This window comes from Dromaius novaehollandiae, chromosome 2 (assembly GCF_036370855.1).
Source record: "Dromaius novaehollandiae isolate bDroNov1 chromosome 2, bDroNov1.hap1, whole genome shotgun sequence".
Classification (NCBI taxonomy): Eukaryota; Metazoa; Chordata; class Aves; order Casuariiformes; family Dromaiidae; genus Dromaius; species Dromaius novaehollandiae.
Window position 1 is genome coordinate 47,537,136 of NC_088099.1, and position 19,882 is coordinate 47,557,017.

Here is a 19,882-nt window from a genome sequence, read left to right on the forward strand (position 1 = left end):
TATGCACCCAAGGATCTAATTATTGGCTAATATGATGGGTGATAATGTGAACCTTTTATTAGTGTTATCTACAAAACCTCTATTCTTCTGTTAGTGAAAATCTTGTTCTCAGTCACTTGGTTGAACTGCCTTTAGATGGAAAATGTGTTAACCACATGAACAGATTATAAAATGTCAAGCCAGAGTTTTTAAGGGAGACAGTGCTTTCAATCCATCAGTCAAACGTCTGCTATGAAAGTTCCTTTCTTGTAAGCACCCCAGGGTGCTACACAACATCAATAGGCAATATAAACACAGAGCTTTTATGGTTCACTTTACAATTGGACATTGACTCTGAATCTGTGAAACGGAAAGGAATTGAATTTCATGACCAAAGAGGATAATGTACACAGGATTAAGTGGACAACACTAGTAGGAGCAGGAAAGCAATATGGCTTTGGATGCTGATAGATTAAACTTACAAATAAGAAACCAAAGGAATAATACAATTTTGAGTAAACTCTCACAAACCTGCAGTAGCGCTCGATACTTCAGATTAATCCACTATTTTTTCAAGTAATCAAACATGCTGATGGGCTTATTCAAAGCCCACTGATTGATAACAGCATGTGGAATGCTAACTGCAGTGTCTTTGTGCCCAAAATATGCTTGTGATAGTGTTTTTGCAAACTTCTAAAATCCCAAGAGTTTAAAATAATATAAAAAACAGGCCTTGTTATTCCTTAATATAATTTCATTTAAGTTGCAGATGGATCAGACCTTTATGTACAGACTCAGCCCCAAGCTGAGGGTCTGATGCTTGCCCTGGACTCTTCTGAATGTCTCTATTTGGACAGTACCTACTTTTCATCTTTCATCCAGTCCCCACCACTTCTTTTTCTCTTTATACAGCTTCATCTTCCACTATCCAATATTCCCTTGCCACCAGTTACCACTGTCCAATACTTCCTTATCTCAGGCACCAAATAGTCTAGACAGCCCCGACCAGCTAAAACCTATGTTCTCTATCACTTGGTTACCCTGCAGCCCTTTCTAATATTTACCACCTAAGGCCCATTCTGGCCTGCCTAAGACCACTGTCCAGTCCCATTTGTGCACTGGTTAAGTCTTGCTCCACTGACTATTGCTGATGTATATGGTTATATGCAAATTATGTAAATCATGCAAATTGCTTCCTAACAAGTTTGCTAAAATGTTAACACTCAAGACAAAACTGACAGCTGTGGTCACTGAAGTTCAGGAAAAGATGACTATTAGTTAGCAAAAGCATTGGATCAGGCCATTAACAAACACATTATGAAGCTACCATAAAGGGTGATTCAAGTTATTATCTAGGTAACTGTGCTTCTGTTTACAGCACAAGACTGTCACACAGCCCCTTGGGAACAGTTCTGTATTTATGTTTGCAGTGCATCTGTCCCAGTATCTCCAAGCCCTGGTGCCTCTGAGGAACCCATGCTGAGATATTTCCTGATGGGGGTAATTGTCCCCTACTGGAACTCTGTTGGGTGCAGCTCAAGATGGGAACCAAACACAGACACGATCAAGACAAAGGCCTGGCATTTAAAAGGCAGATCTCTACTCTGGTGTATGACAAAAGTAACCGTTTAGATGACTTAGACAATTAGAATATTAACCTAATTTTCTTTTTACCCCTCATTCTCTTATTTTACTCAGCCTGCACAATGAAACAGGCTGGACTGTTTAGTCTGTCCCACATTTTTCATTCACCCTGTCATTATCCTATATTCAAGTGGTTCTACTGGGTGTTGTGTTTTCAAAGTTTCACAGGATTGTATATTCATTTCTTTTGCTCACACTTCCGTTGCTCACAGTGCTCACATGGACACATCCACAGAGTAGTCAGCAACAGATTCATGGTGATCATAGGGGATGCTCAGGGAAGAGTATGTAAAGTCACAGTATGTACTTCCTTGCTTCCAGCTGTCAGTGTCTAATGTCATTGGGACTATTTATACTTTTGGCTATCACAACCTCCTGTAGCAATGAATTCCACAATTGATATTGACTGCATTAAGCTCCACATGTGCTTCTTGTGTTCCTTCATCAGAAGGAAGGGTTCCTGCTGCTGTACTATCTTGGTGCACAGTATTAGTCTTGAAATTCATCCTGCACAAGGAGTGCTGGATGGATTGCTTAGTCAATGGCAGTACGAGCCATCTTATCTCCTCCCTAGCGAAATTCCTCATCATTAGGGTCAATACTGAAGTGCAGGCTAGCTGTAGCTGCCTTTATAGGGTAGGGTACACTCCAGCATGAATACGGGTGACACAGTTACGCTAGGTATACATTTTACTTACAATTTTATCACTAAACCTATTCTAAGCACAGGCTTTCAATAATTTGGTTCATGGGATCTGATACAGACAATGACAGTTTAAACACCGAAACCTTTCTGACAACGGCGTTTTCATACGTAGGTAATTTTTCTAAAATGAGAAGTACTGTAAGGCCATGACTAGATGCACTGAGTTGTTTTAAGACAGAACCTTACAGCAAAAGTTTGTGGCCTTGATTTAACTGTGTGCAAATGAACCTCTTGTCCTGGAAAGACAATCCTGTGCCCACAGAAGAAAATGCCCTGTATATAATGAGGTACATTTTCCTGTGTTCAGGAAGATGCAAGTCTGTTCAAAGGGCTTTACCATATGATCTCAGCCTTTTTTCTTTTTTCTCCCCATAGGGCATCAGCAGTTTTCCAAGAACAGCCTGGTCTCATGGCCGTGGTTTGAAAGGTACTAAGATGTGTTTATCCCATCCCAGCTTAGATTTCTCACCTTCGTGGTCCACAACTTGACCGTCCAGTCAAACGATGATGTGACAAAGAGATGGGAAAAGTCAATTGGACCCACTGCCATGTGACAATTGATTCCTGTGACAGGTCCTTGGTGGCCTTCAAAAATTTCACCAATGCCAGCTTTACTGCAGGAAGAAGATATATTTGCATTCAGAGATTGTGATTTAACACCAGACATCTTTCTTTACTCTTAGATTTCTGTTTCCTTTTAAATTTCTGTTTACTGGTAATGTTCTCTTCTTTCACTAAGGTCTTGAAAAGGCTTTCTGCTGTGTACAATTAATATTCAGGATCCAATATGTGGAGACATTCTCTTATTTCTGAAGACATGCGTTACTGGCTCTTACATAACAATGTCCACCTCTATGGCTTGAAATAACACTTATGAATAATTATAAAATAATTATAAATTATAATTATATTATAGCTTATAGATCTGAGTAAGCCCTTATCACAAGGAATAGCCATTAAAATAAAAAAGTGAATATGTCAATGACTTGTCATTAACAACTTCTTTTCCTCTTGAATACCTAAAATAAGTTTCCACAGCAGTCAGCCAAGTCACCAGGAAGCAAAACCTTTTTCACCAAATGTGAAGGAACTATTCACATGATCAGGTATCATACGGTCATTAAAGAAGATGTGTATTTCATCAGCATGAAGCTAGAATAGTTATTAGGTAGGAAAAATACAACTCCATGTAAGAGAGACTGTGTGCAGAGTTTTGTTCCTCCTATAAGCAAATTGTGCCAAATCAGTTACCAGTGCTAGCCCACACTGTATACAGAAAGGGGAATGATGAAGTTACCCTTTTAGTTACATGTTTACATAAAAATCACCAAAGGAAAGAAATGCTTTCAAAATAGCCACAGCTGTGAGAAGGCTGCCAGCCCTGTCCCACAGTGAAGACAGAGGACACAAAGAGGTAAGGAGCTGCATGGAAGTAAACTGGTCCCTCACACCACACAGCAAAACTGAGAGCATGGTGTTCCCTCACAGCTCCTGCTGACCGTGGCAAGGTGGCCTCCTGCAGACTTCCTATGAGCCCTAGCTGCGTGTCCTCTTCTTGAGCCCTGCTGCAGCAGCTAGACCAGAGCCTGAATTCTGCTGCCATGTTCTCTGCATTTTGGCCTGCAGATCTTGGTACAAAACACACCTCTTCTTTCATCCCCATCTTTTTGCCATGCAGTCAGCAGGGTACATGGAGTTTCAGTGCATGAGGAGGAACACCTTGTGCATCTCTTATGTTTTGACACAGCTTTTCCCAGAAAAGCATCTGGCTTTCCACCATGCTGTGCTGAAGAAGACAGGAGCCTCTCAAAACAAAATGGGATGATACCAAAAAGCTCTAGGGGAGAAAGGCAGGAGCAGGAAAGGTATGTATTCCTCAAGGAGAAGGCTTGCTAAAAAGGTGGGAGAACAAGATGATCTGACACCTTCCTCCTCTTCTGAGGGACAAGCCAGACATGTTTGAAAGATTAGATGTGAGAAATGCCCTTGGGCATGTTTCACTTATCCGAGCAGCCTAAGACTAATTCAAACCACCAGTCAGTATAAAGCATATCAGTATAAAGCCTAAACAGACACAGTGTTGAAATGATATCAGCAATCAGGCTAAAATAAAAATATTTTAAATAAAAATTATTTTTAAAATGTAGGTAAAACTGTACTTGCACAGTATTAAGAATGCATAATAGAAGCCTTACAATCTTAAACCAGTGTAGCAATGTCTACTTGTTCATTACAAACAAGAAATATGGTCAAATATGAATTCAGAGAATATGGAAAACTAGTGAAGTGTAGGGGCAAAATTTAAACCTACCAGTGGAATGTGGAAGAGTTTGTTCTTTACAAAAGGCATTTGAGCATGCTGGAGGATGAAACTACTAACAGAAGCTAACAGAGCACACAAGCATACTGCAGCTCATTTTAAATGAACAGCAGGAACTGATCTTCAAAGTGGTCAGAGTCCCCTTGCTCCTAACTCGATCCTGAAAGAGTTTACAGGGTGCAAAATAAAGAACTGGTTTAAATTATGGAAGTGGATTTGCACCTTCCTCACCATAGAAGCAGAATGAAGATCAGTGCTGGAACACAGCACTCAGACCCTAATCATTAAGAGACATATTTTATACTTGGAAAAAACAAAATGGTTATCATTCCAAAGGATATTAGAAACTACTCTAATAGACGAAGTTTTTCCCAGGTCACTTTATCAAGTCTTACATTAATGGCCTGTCCAGACTACTCCGACACAGTATCTGCAGAAATACAGGGCACAGGGGCAGAATATTGCAAAGTCAGACCCCAGCTGAACAAGACTGAGATAAAACTTGCATCTGAGTTATAGAGATGCCCCGAGAAAAACACAATCCTAGCAGCCTGGTGCTGCCTAGCTAAAAGAGAAAGGAAAAAAAAAAGACAGAGTGCATTCACATTTAAGGGCAGAGGAAGAGCCGACCAGTCGTGCAGGGTTGTAGTCAGACCCCAGCACATTACATTCAGCAGCACACCTGAAGTGTGATGCACTCCCAGGAAAATTTAGAGTGATAGTCTTCACTCCATCCTCACTGCTGGCCTCAGCACTGGCCTCTGCAGACGGAATATCTCAGGCCTGGTACATTTTTCCCTGGCTTGTCTCCATCAGGGAGAGGTTTTTGGGAGCAAGGACAGAACTTTGATCTTTTTTGTAATACTAAACTACAGTCTGGGCATACAATTCAGCAAGGAAGGGATGTGACTATGCTGTGTAAGAGAACACAAGGCGCAGTCCTGGAAGAGGGTCAGCCCAAGCCAACACATCCTCTTGGCACACTGCAGCTATGTCTATATTAACAAATAAAACAGGTGGCAGCCCAGACTCAGGCCTTGAGGCCAAATGGTATGATGTGTTTTTTGTCTGTACAACAAAATTATCTTGGCCTCTAAAAGAGGGTGGGCATATCCAAACTGCCCACTGAGAATGGACCCCAGCACTGTTAGTCTGCTAGTGTAGCCGTATAGCCCATAGTAGCCCATAGTACTGGGTGGAAATGCTAGTCAGAGTCCCAAGTATACAAGTGCATTAGGATGGCTTTTTGTCTGGACTCATGTGCTCTGTTTCTCACAAGTAGACATGCCCATGGTTGCTTTTCTCTACTATATGCCTGTGAAGACTGAAGATGAAGCTGAGGATGGTAAAAAATAAGTGGATTACCACCTCTTACAAGTGGTTTAGGCCTGATTACCCTACAACAACACTGTCTCCTAGGACCTGATTCAGCCTGCCCAGACACAGACATCTGCATCTGAACTAGCTGTCTAGACTTCCGTTATAATCTCTGGTGAGAAAGAGGCATTTCCCAGGTGCCAGTCATCTCATCTTCAAGTAGACATCTGAAAAAGGTCAGAGAAATCAAACCCTAAAAGCAGTTGTTGCTCCCCACTGATTACACAGACAGCCTAGGGCAACTAGCCCAGTATAAATGGCTATAACACAGATGCCCAAAGTTAGGCAACTCCCATCCTCGTCAAATGAAACAGAACAGCACTGATACCGTTGGTCCAAGAGAAAAAAAAACACTCCCCCCACACACTTGGTTTCCTCACACCAACACAGATACACAATGTTATTTAAGTACAAAATACTGAACATCACCTTCCATGACGACAAGCTGTGTAGACTGTCCCCTCTTCACTGCCAACAACAAAGTTATTGACATCTCCAGTTGGGAAAGCCATTCCTGTAACCGCCACTGGTTTGGACTTATTGTACACCAGCTCCATGCTCTCCTACCAAAACAGGTCTTAGTTATCATTCTGCGGTTGTTTTGTTGGGTTCTGTTTTACTAATTTTTTTCTAAATATTATACAGGGTAGCAGGAGGGGGAGGAAGACGACATCATTCGACCCAGTCACAGGATTTTAGTTTCTATGTGGACTGTTGCAAGACGACACAATGTCACAAATCAGGATGCAGAGCTCCTGCCACTCCTGCCACTGTCTATCACACATTTCAGATGCATTGGTCTGCGCTACATAATCTTAAATCAGGCAGAGATGACAGGTGAGAATTTAAAAACTAATGGTGCAGAAACTAAAGATAATACCTTAATGGCTACACTTGCCAGCCCAAGGCTCTAATAAAATACACAATACCCTTCTATTTACAAACATTTTTGAAATCAATTGTTTGCCAGGAAACACACGTAATATCATATGCACCTGAGGCATCTTTCAGACAGTGCCATTTGTCCCTCTATATACTTGGGTTAGTGTCACTACTGTCACTCTAAGCACTGTTTTTCAGGGTATTTCTGAAGCCATAAACATTCTCTCTGGAGTCCACTGTCAAGCTACAAGCCAGTAAGCATATTTTCTTTTTTATTTTGTAGATATAGTTCAAAGCAAATCAGCATGCCCATTTTTGCTATTGCAAGTATGACCAGCATGAACAGTTTGTGACCATTACACGATGCATATGCTTTGAGCAGATCTTTCCTATCTCTAAACTTTTTGATTGTGCAATTTAAATGGTGTAGCCCAAGAATCCACAAAGGAGCTGGGTGATTTAGCAATTTTCCTTTTTAGTTGTTTAAGTGGGTATGTTCTGTATGTTTAAAATACCTAAGCTGCTAGTCTTCTAGGGCCAAAGCCTGTAGCACTGATTTTCAGAAGGGCTTTTTGCTGCAACTAAAGAAAGTGCGAGACCCTGTGGGAGGTGAAGGCTGCAAATCCACAGGGAAATACTGTTGCTTGATTTATACTTCTCTTTGAAAGACATTTAGTTCTATTAAAAAGGCAAAAGAAGGCCTGGAAATGCATTGGCAGAGCACCTGTGGACCATGTATTTCTGTGAAAATGTTCTGGGATGAGATCATTGTTTAGTGTCTCTGTGGAGGCACAGCCAGATATTGCGGTGGACCCTCTCCTCCTGGTGCCTACACCGTGGCCATACATGACTGCTCTGGATCTGTGTCTTTGGAAAGTTTCAGACTGACACAAACCAGCAACACTCTGCTCCTCCCAATTCAAAGCTATGGCATGCAACTTAACTTCAGATCCTATGCCCTTCTTTGTGAGAGTGCCACGAGCCATACACTGACTTCTCAGTGTAATGTGGGATGTGTTCACTTGTTGAAAGCCAGTTTTGGAGCTGGGAAATTCCATCTGAGTGGTGAAGTCCTGAAACTGAGATGTTCACAAATCTCTGCTTCAAAATGTAGTATTCCAGTAAGCGAATGTGTAAGGGTGGCATTTATCTAATCTCTACTTAGGTGAGAAATTGGGGAAGGGATTCAGGTGCCTAAACATAGATATCTGGGACATTTTAGGTGCTTCTATTTCTATTCCAGAAGAGTATTGATTTCCCATAGTCCCATGACACAACTGCCAGATTCATGCTGTTGTCTCAAATGAGCAAGAGCAGCATGATCTAAGTTTGAAGTTGGCCTCACTCTGAACAGGGGTTAGACTGGATGATTTCCAGAGGGCCCTTCCACTCTATGATTTGCCAGTTCTATACCCTGTGATATCTGAAATTGTATTTCACATTTGGATGGGATGAACTGTCCTTGAGAAGTGCCCGGTCTCTCAACAGATTAACTATAAAGGGAACTCTAATGACTAACTTAGACTTGACATAGACATAACTTAGATGACGAAGGTTAGGAGAGAAGAGTCCTATCTCTGATGTCAACACTGAAAAACAAGTAACTCAATAGTAATTGCACATTAATGCATGGCTAATGGATGGTTAACAGAATCATTAAGAGGAGTTTCTACTAAGCACTTTAAAACAAGATCAGATCCTATGATGTTTAATGAAAATGATAATAAAACATAGCTTCATTGTAAGAAATGATGAATGAAAAATGAGTGATGCATTGGAATAGAAAAATGTACTGCTCCAAAAGATAACACTTAAAAGGCACTCTCCATAGATCCCTTTCAGCATCAGATTCTTTGTTTACTTTCCATTATTATAATCATTAGTGGTATGGACACTTTTCCTGGATTTCCTTTCATTTCTAATACAAAGGAGAAGAGAGGGAAAAAGACAATAGTAACAAACATTCCAGAGTGGGGGAAATAGTTCTAAAACTTCTGATTTGCGTTGTTTGTTCCTTTGGCTACCGAAGGCAGGCAACAAAGTAAGTTTTCTGCCTTTGTGCCTTGGAAACCCATAGTGCCCAGGGTGTGTTCAGCAGCAGGGCAATCTAGTCCATATTTGTTAAACAATGCTGTAGAGTAAGTACAATTTATACCACAGGCGACTTCTATAATTACTGTGCTTTAAAATGGATTATTTCATTTTCACTTGAAACTGACCTATGTATTAACGTATTACAATAATTACATGATTTGTGGTAAAGGAAATGGGTTTTGGCTCTCAGCAGAGACTGCTGGAAGCAAGCTGTACTCTTTCAAGTGCATCCATCGTTTTTCGTTTGTATAGGATGTGAGGTTTTGCCTTTTAGGAACTATGTTCCATTAAGCAGGTATCCGGCTTTAGCCAAGGTGTTTTTTACCTCTATAGGTGAAAACAAACCCACCTGTGGAGTTGAGAGCATATCCAGGCTCCAGGAGCACATTTTGCCGTCCGTAGAGACCGTGATGAGATTGTGCGCATTCTGTGTTCCAACTACGTTGACACAATACACAGGATGCTGAAAACACATTGACACTGGAAATCAGAAACCCCTTCTCACAGCTTCGAAAACAAATTTCTAATGTCTCATACATTATTTTAAAGAATGATCAAGTAGTCACATAATGCTAGGAAAATACAGGACTCAGCTTTTGCCAGATAGGAATTAAATTTGCTTTTTTATTTAAAATTTAAAAAGCATGCTATAGAGGTGGAAATGTTTTCAAAGTTTCATTTTCCTCATCATAAAACAACTCAGCTGAGTAATGCCGTGAAAATGCTGAATTATGTGGATGAGATTTCACCCACAGGGACATGTATCCTTCTACTGATGGATTTCGATGCTGAAAATAATTGGCAGAAAGAAGAAAATTGTCCAAATGGAATCAGAATGAAAACTTTGTTCAAGAAAACAGCTGTGTAAAACTTGAACTCTGCCAGAATCTGGCTTTCATGCCAAATATTTGCAAATGTACTCCAATAGAAAAATGTGAACAAGTCCCTCAGCCTTCTCCACCACTGGCCCATATACTTTTTTAGATCTATTGGTAAATATGTGGAGTGACCAAATTTGCTCATGGTGTTACATCAGGTTCACAGTAGTAGATAGCATTTGTCCATGAAGGCTGAATTCCTTTTAGCATACAATAATGAAACTTGGTGTCTTCATTTTTCAGGGACCTGGTACTATTTTGAGTCTAAATTGTCAACTGACATCTGATGGTGACACAGGGGTGATTAGGTGCTCCTTCAAGTTCAGCAATCACCTGGGAGAAAAATCAGTCAGACTGAACAATGAGATTTAACTTCCTTTGACCATTACAAGATGCATAGAAGGCAGCCAAAGCAAAACTGTAATTCTCTGCCTCTTCTGCAAATGAATAGAAGACCTGTGTCTCCAGGAAGAAAAAATGCTTATCACTAATACTTTAAAGGAAATTAGGACCAATTTACAAAAGATCCCTGTACAGCTTCTAAGCCAACTGCATTTAGGGTTAGAAACCTAGCATTTGATCCCACCAAAAGGAATGGCAAAGCTACCACTTATTTTAGACTGCCTTAAGATCCCAGGTCACCTATCTAGTCAATAGTGAAAGGCAGATCTTCAGAGCATGGGTTAGTTCTCCGGGCAGATACCTAAGTGAGTTCAGCAAATGCCTCCATCTCTAAGAGTGAAACCTGCAGCACCTGAATGCAGGGGAGCACACACCAAAGGAGGATTCAGTAGCAATTGCTGCCGAAAAGTTACCTCACACTTGGAGGCCACCTGCACCCACCAAAGAGTATTAAATCACAAGGTCTATTCTGACCCTGATTTCTGTTTCTCAAGATTTGCACCTGATATCCCTTGGATCATCAAATGGATGTTAGATGATACACTGGTTCCAAATCTGTGTCCCAAATGTGGCTCATGGTATTAGAGCCGGGATGGACCTTTACTTGGTCCTTTGTGGTGAGCTAATTACCACAGTGCTAAAAATGAGTAACTCATAGTGAGGTGTGAACCAAACACAGTCCTAATTTTTAAGGGGTGTTTGTCCTCCAGTAGGCCAAAGTGACTGGGGTAGAGAGAATGGGAGGAAGCTAAAGCAAACAGTGGAGTAGCTAGGATATTTAGGGGGAAGGGAGGAGAGAGCTATGTCGTTCCAGCAGCACCTCCCTTTGCCAGGTCTGGCTTTAATCAGGGTTGCCAGCCATCAATTTCACGCACAATAAAACTCACGGCAGAAATGAAAAGACGTAAGGCAAACGGATGAAAAAGACAACCAACTGTATGTAACAGAAAGTCTAAACAGGCTCCTTCCTTTCAAAGGGTTGCTGCCAGCTTGCTTTTATTTGTTTTGGAAATGAAATCATCATGCAAAAGGGTTTTGTCTTAACTAAAATTTCCTGTTGTCCCAAGTGCAGATGTGTGGTGGGTGTGAAAGGAAATTAGTGAGTAAGCTGTGGGTAGAATTCTCTTTCCTGGTGAATCCAGGCGGCAATCAGTGAGACTAAACTTAAGGAAGGTTTATATCAGCGATAACAACACAAGCTATGTGTTTCAGATAACTAAAATGAGAGAAGGAAAAGAGAAAAATCTTTTTTTCATGTATAGCATAGGTTCAAATTTAAAAAATCACTATTCAAACCATTTATTTAGCAGTACACAAACTAACAACTGCCTCACTACAGTTGTCTTAATTTAATCCTTTTTTTTTTCTTGGCAGCTAGGGTTCACGTCAGCTTTTTGCAACCAACACTTCATTTAAAGTTTATGTGATTCCTACATGTGAACCGAAGACAAACACTCTTCTATTGCAAAAAGTGATCACTCCTTAAAAACATCATGCTTCTTCATGTTAGCGTATGTAAACACTTATTTAAACCAACACATGACGGTACGTAAAGTACACATCCACAACTAACTGAAAGTCATTTATTTATATTTGTCAAAAGCAAAACATCACATTTTTCTACTGCAATAATAAAACTAGTTTAACATATAATTCCAGGAGGTCCAGTTTTGTCTTAAACATTTTTTGGAGTGTAAACAAACTTCTTCCCATTAATCTTTTCTTTTCCACTAGATTTTGGGTCCCAGTTGTTCAGTTTTCAGTGACAGTCAGTTTCTTGCCACTAGTTTTCTAGTCTACTACATCTCTAAATTGCACTTCCAGGAGAGAGTGTTTCCTTTCATGCAGGTTGAACAACATTAGCTCAGATACTGGCAACAAAATGAGCAAAAACATTAGGGAAATGAAAAGCAATGTTGAAGTTGCAACCCATGGCACAGATCATTAGATTATTACATCAACATTCATGATAGTGGAAATTTAGGGAACAATATTTGTACTGCCTGGCCCACTAAATGTGTCTGTGCACACCTGTCATTTTTTAATATAAAAGGCATGCCATCAAAATACTGGCCCCAGACTGAATCTTTTGCATTAATTCATATGACATGGCTTTTGGACGTTGTCTCTTAACTCTGGGGATTATGCTGTCACAGTCAACTAAAAGCTGAACCTTGATCTGCAAATTCCAAAGATAAGAATCACAGAACTGTAAAAGCTGGAGGTGCAAAAGACCTATTACTTTGTCTAATCCTTCTCTCTGCTAGAACAAGATTATTTTCTTATCTCTGAGTGCTTTGTGTAGCTCAGTTTCTTATGTTTCAGGAAACAGTCTACAATTTTTTGTATTCTTATATCACATCATTACATTTTACTCCTCCTTTCAGCCTATATTTTCTTTTCCACTTCCCACTCCAGTATTCCAAGTGGGACTTCTGGTTACACCTCCAAGAACAAGTCAGCATGGTCCCAAGGCCAGTCCCAAGATCAGATATGTTCACCATCCACAGAATAAAGCTGCCTGCTCACTAGAAGAGGGTGCCTGAACCCAAACTCTGGAAGAGGAGAGCTCAAGGATGTTCATTAACCATCTGAAGGATGGGTTGGAGATCAGCATTACAGCAGACTGAGGACACTATAGCAGGTAATGCAGGCTTGTCTCTTCTTCCTGCACAATATGGGTACTTTGCAATGGAAGAGCGTCTTCTAGCACAGACACGAGCTTTGTGTCAGTGAGGAACTGACAATGTCTTTGTGTGGGGGCAAAATGCACTCCCACATGATTCTGTGGAAAAAAACTCCTCCTCACTGTGCTAGCTCTGCCCTGTGGCCCAGTCCGGAATGGGAAAGACCATAACATTTATTTATTCCTCTATTAGGAAACAGAAGCAAACTGTGCCACGCTCTTCAAGGGCAACAGCGTTTACTTAAGGGATTCCATTTGGATCACTCTAGGTGCTTAATCTGCTTCAAAAAACAAACTCTGTTGTACTGTACAACAAGACAACATTAAGTGATTCAAACTGCCCGCCACATGGGAGTGCCAGACACACCGTTCCTGTACAGTGACCTGGCTCCCTTATACAGGCAATAGAGAGGAAGAAGCACAGTGCCACAGAGGTGGCACCTATGTGCACCTCATAGGTTTTGTAATAAATAATGTGGCACCTCATTCAGGTTTTGTAACTGCTCCTGTCCTCTTCAAAAGGATGATTTCCTCCTGACCTGAGGTGCCATACAAAGTGTGATGGTTAAACACTTAAAATAGCTGGTGCTGCTTCTTTTCCCTCAAGGACCACATTTACATTTGCGTGTGTGTGATATCCAGCATCGTAGTCACAGCTTGACAGCTCCACTTCCCTGCTGACCATTTCCTCCCAAGAAAGGATGAGGTGACTTTTATCCTTACCGTGTGAGCAGCTGCAGATAATGGAGTTCGCTGAACTGGAGTCCGCCTGTGACTGCGATTATCCCACAAGACAATTTGGCCAGAGTATGTCCCACCAACAACCAGGTTTGGGTGAAAGCGGGCAAAACAGACGGACATCACAGAGGACTAGCGAGTAGAGAAGAAAAGAGAGGTTACATGGTCAGTCACCTTCAATTCTCCTGCTTAAGGAAATGTGTTTTAATTAGCATTCTAGTAGTTTAGAAATCAGCGCATGACCTCTGTTCACATTCCTTGCACAACAGTAACTTCTGTGAAAGCCAATAGGACATATGCAAAGAGCTAATTTGAGACTAAAATGTGCAATTCCATTGGTCCTTGAGAAAATACGAATCATAGGATGAGTGTCAGCTGATGCTAAAACCCTGAGATACTCTCTCCATGACAGTGATGGGAAAGTGCTTCCTTTCCTTTCCAGAAGAACTTGAAGTAATGGGATGCCAACCCAATAGAGAGGCTTCTGCCCCAGGCTTTCGTCACAGGGAGAGCTCTTCCCCTATTGCTCCCTCTAGCTTTTAACTCTTAAACAGTTTGGGAGGAGTTTGTGAGAGACCCTCCAAAGTGCACCTCAGGGTGGACTGCCTTGAGAGCACTGGCTGAAGAGCAGGATCTCGTCAGATCAATGACTGATTTCTTTGATATAGAAAGGTCCTTTTCTAATAGCAGAGGCAATCACATATGTGTAAGTAAAAGCACTGTTTGAGCAGAAATGAGTTTCCTCATCTTAGTGACAGCTGGGCAGCCTCTATACATTTTCTTTCACTGCGGATGCCAAGGAGCCAGACTGGCACAACAGTGCCCTGGCCATCCAGTAAAGTTCCCCACATGCCAGTATGGAGATAGATATCTATCCCAACTACCTCCTTCCAGTCTCTTTAAAATAACATACAGTCTCTGAAATCCTCAAGGGAACACTGCCCAGAACCTTCATGTGCCAAAAAGCTACAGCCAAGAGCAACAAGCTATAACTCCTTCAAGTCCTCCATTCTCTTTTTAAGGAATTATTTCCCATTTCTATATAATTGGTCCTGGATGTTTCATCTCTGTTTCATGCAAATTGGAAAGTAAAAGTTACAGCATTCATATAATTTCCTGAGAATTCACATGCTAATAAAGACATAATTTGCAAACAAAAGCAAATGTCATTTTTCCATGGGCAGCTTTAGTGGTGCTTACGAGCCACAGAGCAAGACTTTAACTGCTGTGTCAGTTACAAGCAGAATGTTCAATTCACAGTTAGTGGTCATATTCTTAAAATTTCATTTTCTGACTCTTTCCAACCAGTTTTGCGAACAATTCTTCATTATAGTTTAATGAGAGGATATTTTGAAGTGGTGATATGAAACGGTGATATTCCTGAAATGAGAGCCCATTTTATTCAATGACAAAAGGTTAGCCAAATTGTCACATTTCAGTTGCACAAATAGCATTGCAGATATTTAATTAAACTTTCTTGAACTGGAAACAGAGGAGCTGCCAAACGGAACTAGACCCAGTGTCCACACAGCTGAGGATCCTGTCTCTGGAAGGGGCAGATGGAGTTGTAGAAACTTCAAAGTGGACAAATGTGTAGTCTTCTCTCATCAGTATGCATCATCCTGATCTGTAGTGACTAGAGACTGATTCAAACTCTTAAACCAGAGATTTAATAATTTTTCCAATAGGGGTAGAATTAATTATGCTAACTCTTGATCTCTATAACTGGGATTAATAAGAATAAATAAAAATGTTCAGCTTCTACGGAGTTCATGTGGCTGTCTGATATTTATTGTTCAAAGTCAGATTATATTTTAAAATAACCTAGTAGAAATACTTCTAACATACAGAAATATACTCAATCATGTATTTTTGACCTAGTAAGATCACCAAGACAATGAAATAACTTGTCACTACCTTTTCCTTCCCTATTCTGTCTGAGTTCTCATGGGTGTTCACTTGACATGTTTGATCCCTTCTCTACTAAAGCTTTTTATGTTTCTGTGATGTTATATGGTCTAGTATCTAGTGTCTAGACCACTAGTACATATAAATGCCTACTTTAATCCATATCTATCTTTGCATTCAAGCATAATAATTGTACTACAGTCAGTTGTAGCAACAAAATGTAGGTTCCAAACACCATTTCCAAAGGACTTATTAGCATTATATGTAAGAAAAAATTACCTCTGAGTAACAGTACCTCAGTACTGCTAAAAGGCATTTAAAATTCAGCTACAATGCAGCTGCCATACAGTTTCCACAGATCCCCCATACATTATAATTAAAACGACCCTACAGCATATGTTCTACATTTTATCTCTTTGTTTAATGGCTTCATGAGTTGTTTTAATCAACCCCTCTCATTCCTTATAACTAAGATGACAGATATTCTTACATGAAGTGAAATAGCCAGATGATTTTAAAATAGTACAGCTACACCACTGTGTACACCCCACAGCAGCTACAAGGCTCCACATATATTTTAAGAAACCCAAATTCAAACAGTCATTCCACAACAAAGTTCTCAGTTTGTCCGAAACAAACTTGGGAGACTCTGAAGCAGGGCAAAGAACCAAGTGGACAGTGTATTTTTAAATGTTGTGTTTTCATGGTTAGAATGTTTTTGAATTCAGAATCCCAGAATACAGTTGAATACTCAAGATATAAACTGCTAAGGTGTGTTTTTCATAAAGTTCAAAAATAACCTACAGACATGACACAAGGACTTATGCCCCATACACTACTTCTAGTTTTACATATCGTTCCAAAGTAACTCACATTCTTCAACTGATGAAATGTTCACATCCTTTTAATTATGTCAATATTATTTTTCTACTGAAGGAAAACTTCTGTCAAATATTAGAATTTAACAATTTAAGGACTCCACTCCATAGCACTTAATAAAGTGATTATTTTCTTAAAGTTAATGGTAGTACTCAGATGAGTAAGGGCTGTAAGATCCAGCCCATTCATTTAACAACTTTAAAAGCATTCATTTCTTAGCCTTAATGGGAGAGAGCAGCAGACAGGTCTCCAGTCTGTCTGAACAGCTCTGTGCTCAGGGAGAGTAGCAGAAGCCATTCCCCGTAAGCCTCTTCTGCCTCCAGGCTGCATCTTGTTTGCAGATTCAGGCAATCTATCATCTCCCCTAAAACTGAGTTTTGACACTGACTTCAAAGGGGGGGAAACCAGCATATGGTGAAGTTTTAAAATAACAGTGTATCCTCCTTTGCACTTCTAAACTTCTACCACACCTTTCTAGGACAATCCCACAGCACTTTCTAATAATGAAACAGTAAAGCTTCCCAGTTTTTCAATTAGGCAGATTTTACCTGCTGTAGTTGCTTAGTTACTTCTTGCAGAGGGAAGAAGCAGCTGGTTTCACCGCATATGGTAACACTGCCCAAAGCAACTTAAGAAGGATAATGTCAAAAGGAGGTGCCATGAGGAGTTTGAGTGTCCGAGGTACAACAGCAGCATTTAGAATATGGGGTTAACAAAATTATCTTTTCATGGGTGCAACAGAACATCTGTGTCTGCAAGTTGTCCGGACCCTCATCAGCCAAAGAACTTCCAGTATTTTGTCACTTTCATTCTTCTGAATTGTTCAGGGCAGTGAATAATTTCATTGCTTGTCCTAATGCTCCGGCATTTTCCCTCTAATCAAATACATCGTCTGCGGATTGAGCTTTCTCTGGCTCTCTTTGGCTTTCTCAGCATCCCCACCAAAGTACTTCCTGCCTTTGTGATCTTCCACCCAGATTTTCTGCTCCTTTACCTTTGTGATGACTTTCTGGAGGGCCCCACCATGCTGACACTGCTGCCACGTCTCTTGGGCAAGTCCCTTCACTGCACAGGCATGAGCAGCTCTCCGATGACCCAATGAGCAAGGCCAAATTAGCTCCAGGTCAGAGTATAGCCCAGGTGAATGGGAGAGTCACACCAGGCTCATAAACCTGAGATTTTTGTCTGGTAAGCTGGTACTCATACTCCCCCAGCGCTAAAACTTCTGCTCCTAGCTATAGCATCAAGAACACTTTTGAAAACATAATTTAAGAAACAAAACACAAAATGGCTATGCTCTTGTCACAGCAAAGGAGGGCTGGTCTCAGAAAAATAGATGCTACCCTCCCCTTCAGAGGCCTGCAAGCCAAGGGAACAAGACAACACACCCCAGTGACCTATTTTGACAGTTGTCAGCTTGTTTTACCCTGTACGTGGAGAACTGCTACAGAGACAACAGCGGTGGTGACTTTGTTCCACTGCCTTCGCCTCCTCCCTCCACACTGATGCACTCGATTCAAACAGGCCCCAAACTCTCTTCAAGTGGCTGGCAGAGCTGTTTTTTATTTTGGAAGCTTAATCCAGCCCAGATTTGGATTAATGATGGCATATCCTTTTAACCACAGATACACATGCTCAGGACAGACAGTCATTTAGATTTTCCTTATTGCGAAGCCTGACCTCAGTACCCACATCTAATGCGCGTAAGGCCCCCGAGATTCAGCTGCCTGTGCTCATGTCCGTAGATCTGGATGGCACTCTGCCCAGCCACCAGCTGAACAAGTTCACAAAGACCTGGGTGCTAAGCAACAATGACTTTAAGTAGGCAACAACCACTGCATTCAGTGAGACCTCTTGTGCAGGAAACCTCCCCCCATAGGCAGCGTTGCCATACTGGTGCCATATGCCTACGCTTGAGACCAGATGGATCTCCAGACAATACTTCATCAGTGGGAAGAAGGGATCTGGAGAGTTCACAGGCATTTCTAGACTCCAGAATATCAGGTTATATTGCAGCAGGCACTCAGGAAACTCCTGGGTAGATTTTCTAGCTGAGCAAACACATGTGAAAAAGTACTGCAATCTCTGTCACGCTACTTATAGGTCAGTCTACCACAGGCAATATAATTTCCTGCAGCCTGGAGGTGCTAAGCCTGAGATGAAGAGGCAAATCCTGTTCCTTGCATGAGAGAGTCAGCTTAGAGAGACTGAGCACACAGGGACAAAGCTGTGGTACCATCACTTAACTAGAACCATGAATAGTTGCCGAGTGGATAGGCATTGATCCATAGGAACTTTAGAATATGGGCTGAACCTCTGACTGCTTATGCCTGTACTCCTGAGGAATAAATAACTGAAGACAAAATCCAAAAATACAGGTATAATTTTCTCCTAACCGTTTGCTCTCACTACTGCTCATCAAGAACAGCATTTGAAGAATCTAAGCACTTGCAGTCCCTGTAGGAGCTACCATACCTTCTTCTGCCCAGGAAATCAGGAGACTGTCTCATACTTGCATTGCTACATACACTTGTATGTGGCCCCAGAATGGATACCGATGATATACTGCAAAGGTGGGTGAAAACTGTCATCTAGAAACACAATAGCAACTGAGACACTAAATTAAATTTTTTCTTCTAGTCAGACCAAGCACTGAGACTCAGCATAGCAAGCAGGGATATCAGATCAGTTCACTGGTTCATCGTAGCATCCTATTACTTCCTTTTTGCATCACGAAAGGTATGAGATATGTTGAAAGAGGTAATTCTAGTATGACTTTGCCCTGGCTTCTAAGATATGTGGACTGGCACAAGAAAATAGAGACTATATTCCTTCCAAGAGTCTAGCTTATTTTTAGTGTCAGCTATTATGATTCTGGATATTTCTGTGGTCCACAAAAATATCTAAGTGTAATTAACAGTTATGAGATAATAAGCAAAGGGCAGAGAGGATAGCAACAGAATTACAATTGTTTTTCCCAATTAAGTTTGAAAAGGTACCAAAAACCATGATTTCTGTGTATGGAAACTTTTACCAAAGAGGTTAACTCTTAAGTTCTAAAAGTCTTAAATGACAGACTTTCTGCATTATTCCCTTCCCCCATCTCTCTCCCTATTAAATTACAAAATAGCATCTGAAAGATTTTGTACTAAAGATTATTTGTGATACGATATAAAATTTGGCTTCTACTAAAAATAAAATAAAAGAAATTGACATCCTTCAAGTATTTAAAAAAGAACTAAAACCAAACAAACACTTCTTCAAACCAAATGTCAAAATCCTGTTTAATTAAAAAAAGGAAGTTTATACTTGGTTATGGTGTGTGTTGACATCTATCCCTTTGATTTACGATAGTAGGGACTGGAAAGAACAGATTGCTTTATTCAAGG

General features: G+C 40.7%; 1 protein-coding gene across 6 annotated transcripts in view; it reads right to left on the reverse strand.

Annotated features, from left to right (window-relative positions):
• DYNC1I1 (dynein cytoplasmic 1 intermediate chain 1) overlaps positions 1–19,882 on the reverse strand; it is a 198,307-nt gene that overhangs the window by 39,356 nt on the left and 139,069 nt on the right. For all 6 annotated transcript variants that reach the window (XM_064506384.1, XM_064506388.1, XM_064506383.1 and 3 more), the window contains 4 exons: positions 13,692–13,838; positions 9,352–9,465; positions 6,456–6,589; positions 2,799–2,943 (listed from right to left, as the gene is read on the reverse strand). In XM_064506384.1, coding sequence (XP_064362454.1) covers positions 2,799–2,943; positions 6,456–6,589; positions 9,352–9,465; positions 13,692–13,838 — 540 coding nt within the window. The remainder of the gene's footprint in view (positions 1–2,798; positions 2,944–6,455; positions 6,590–9,351; positions 9,466–13,691; positions 13,839–19,882) is intronic.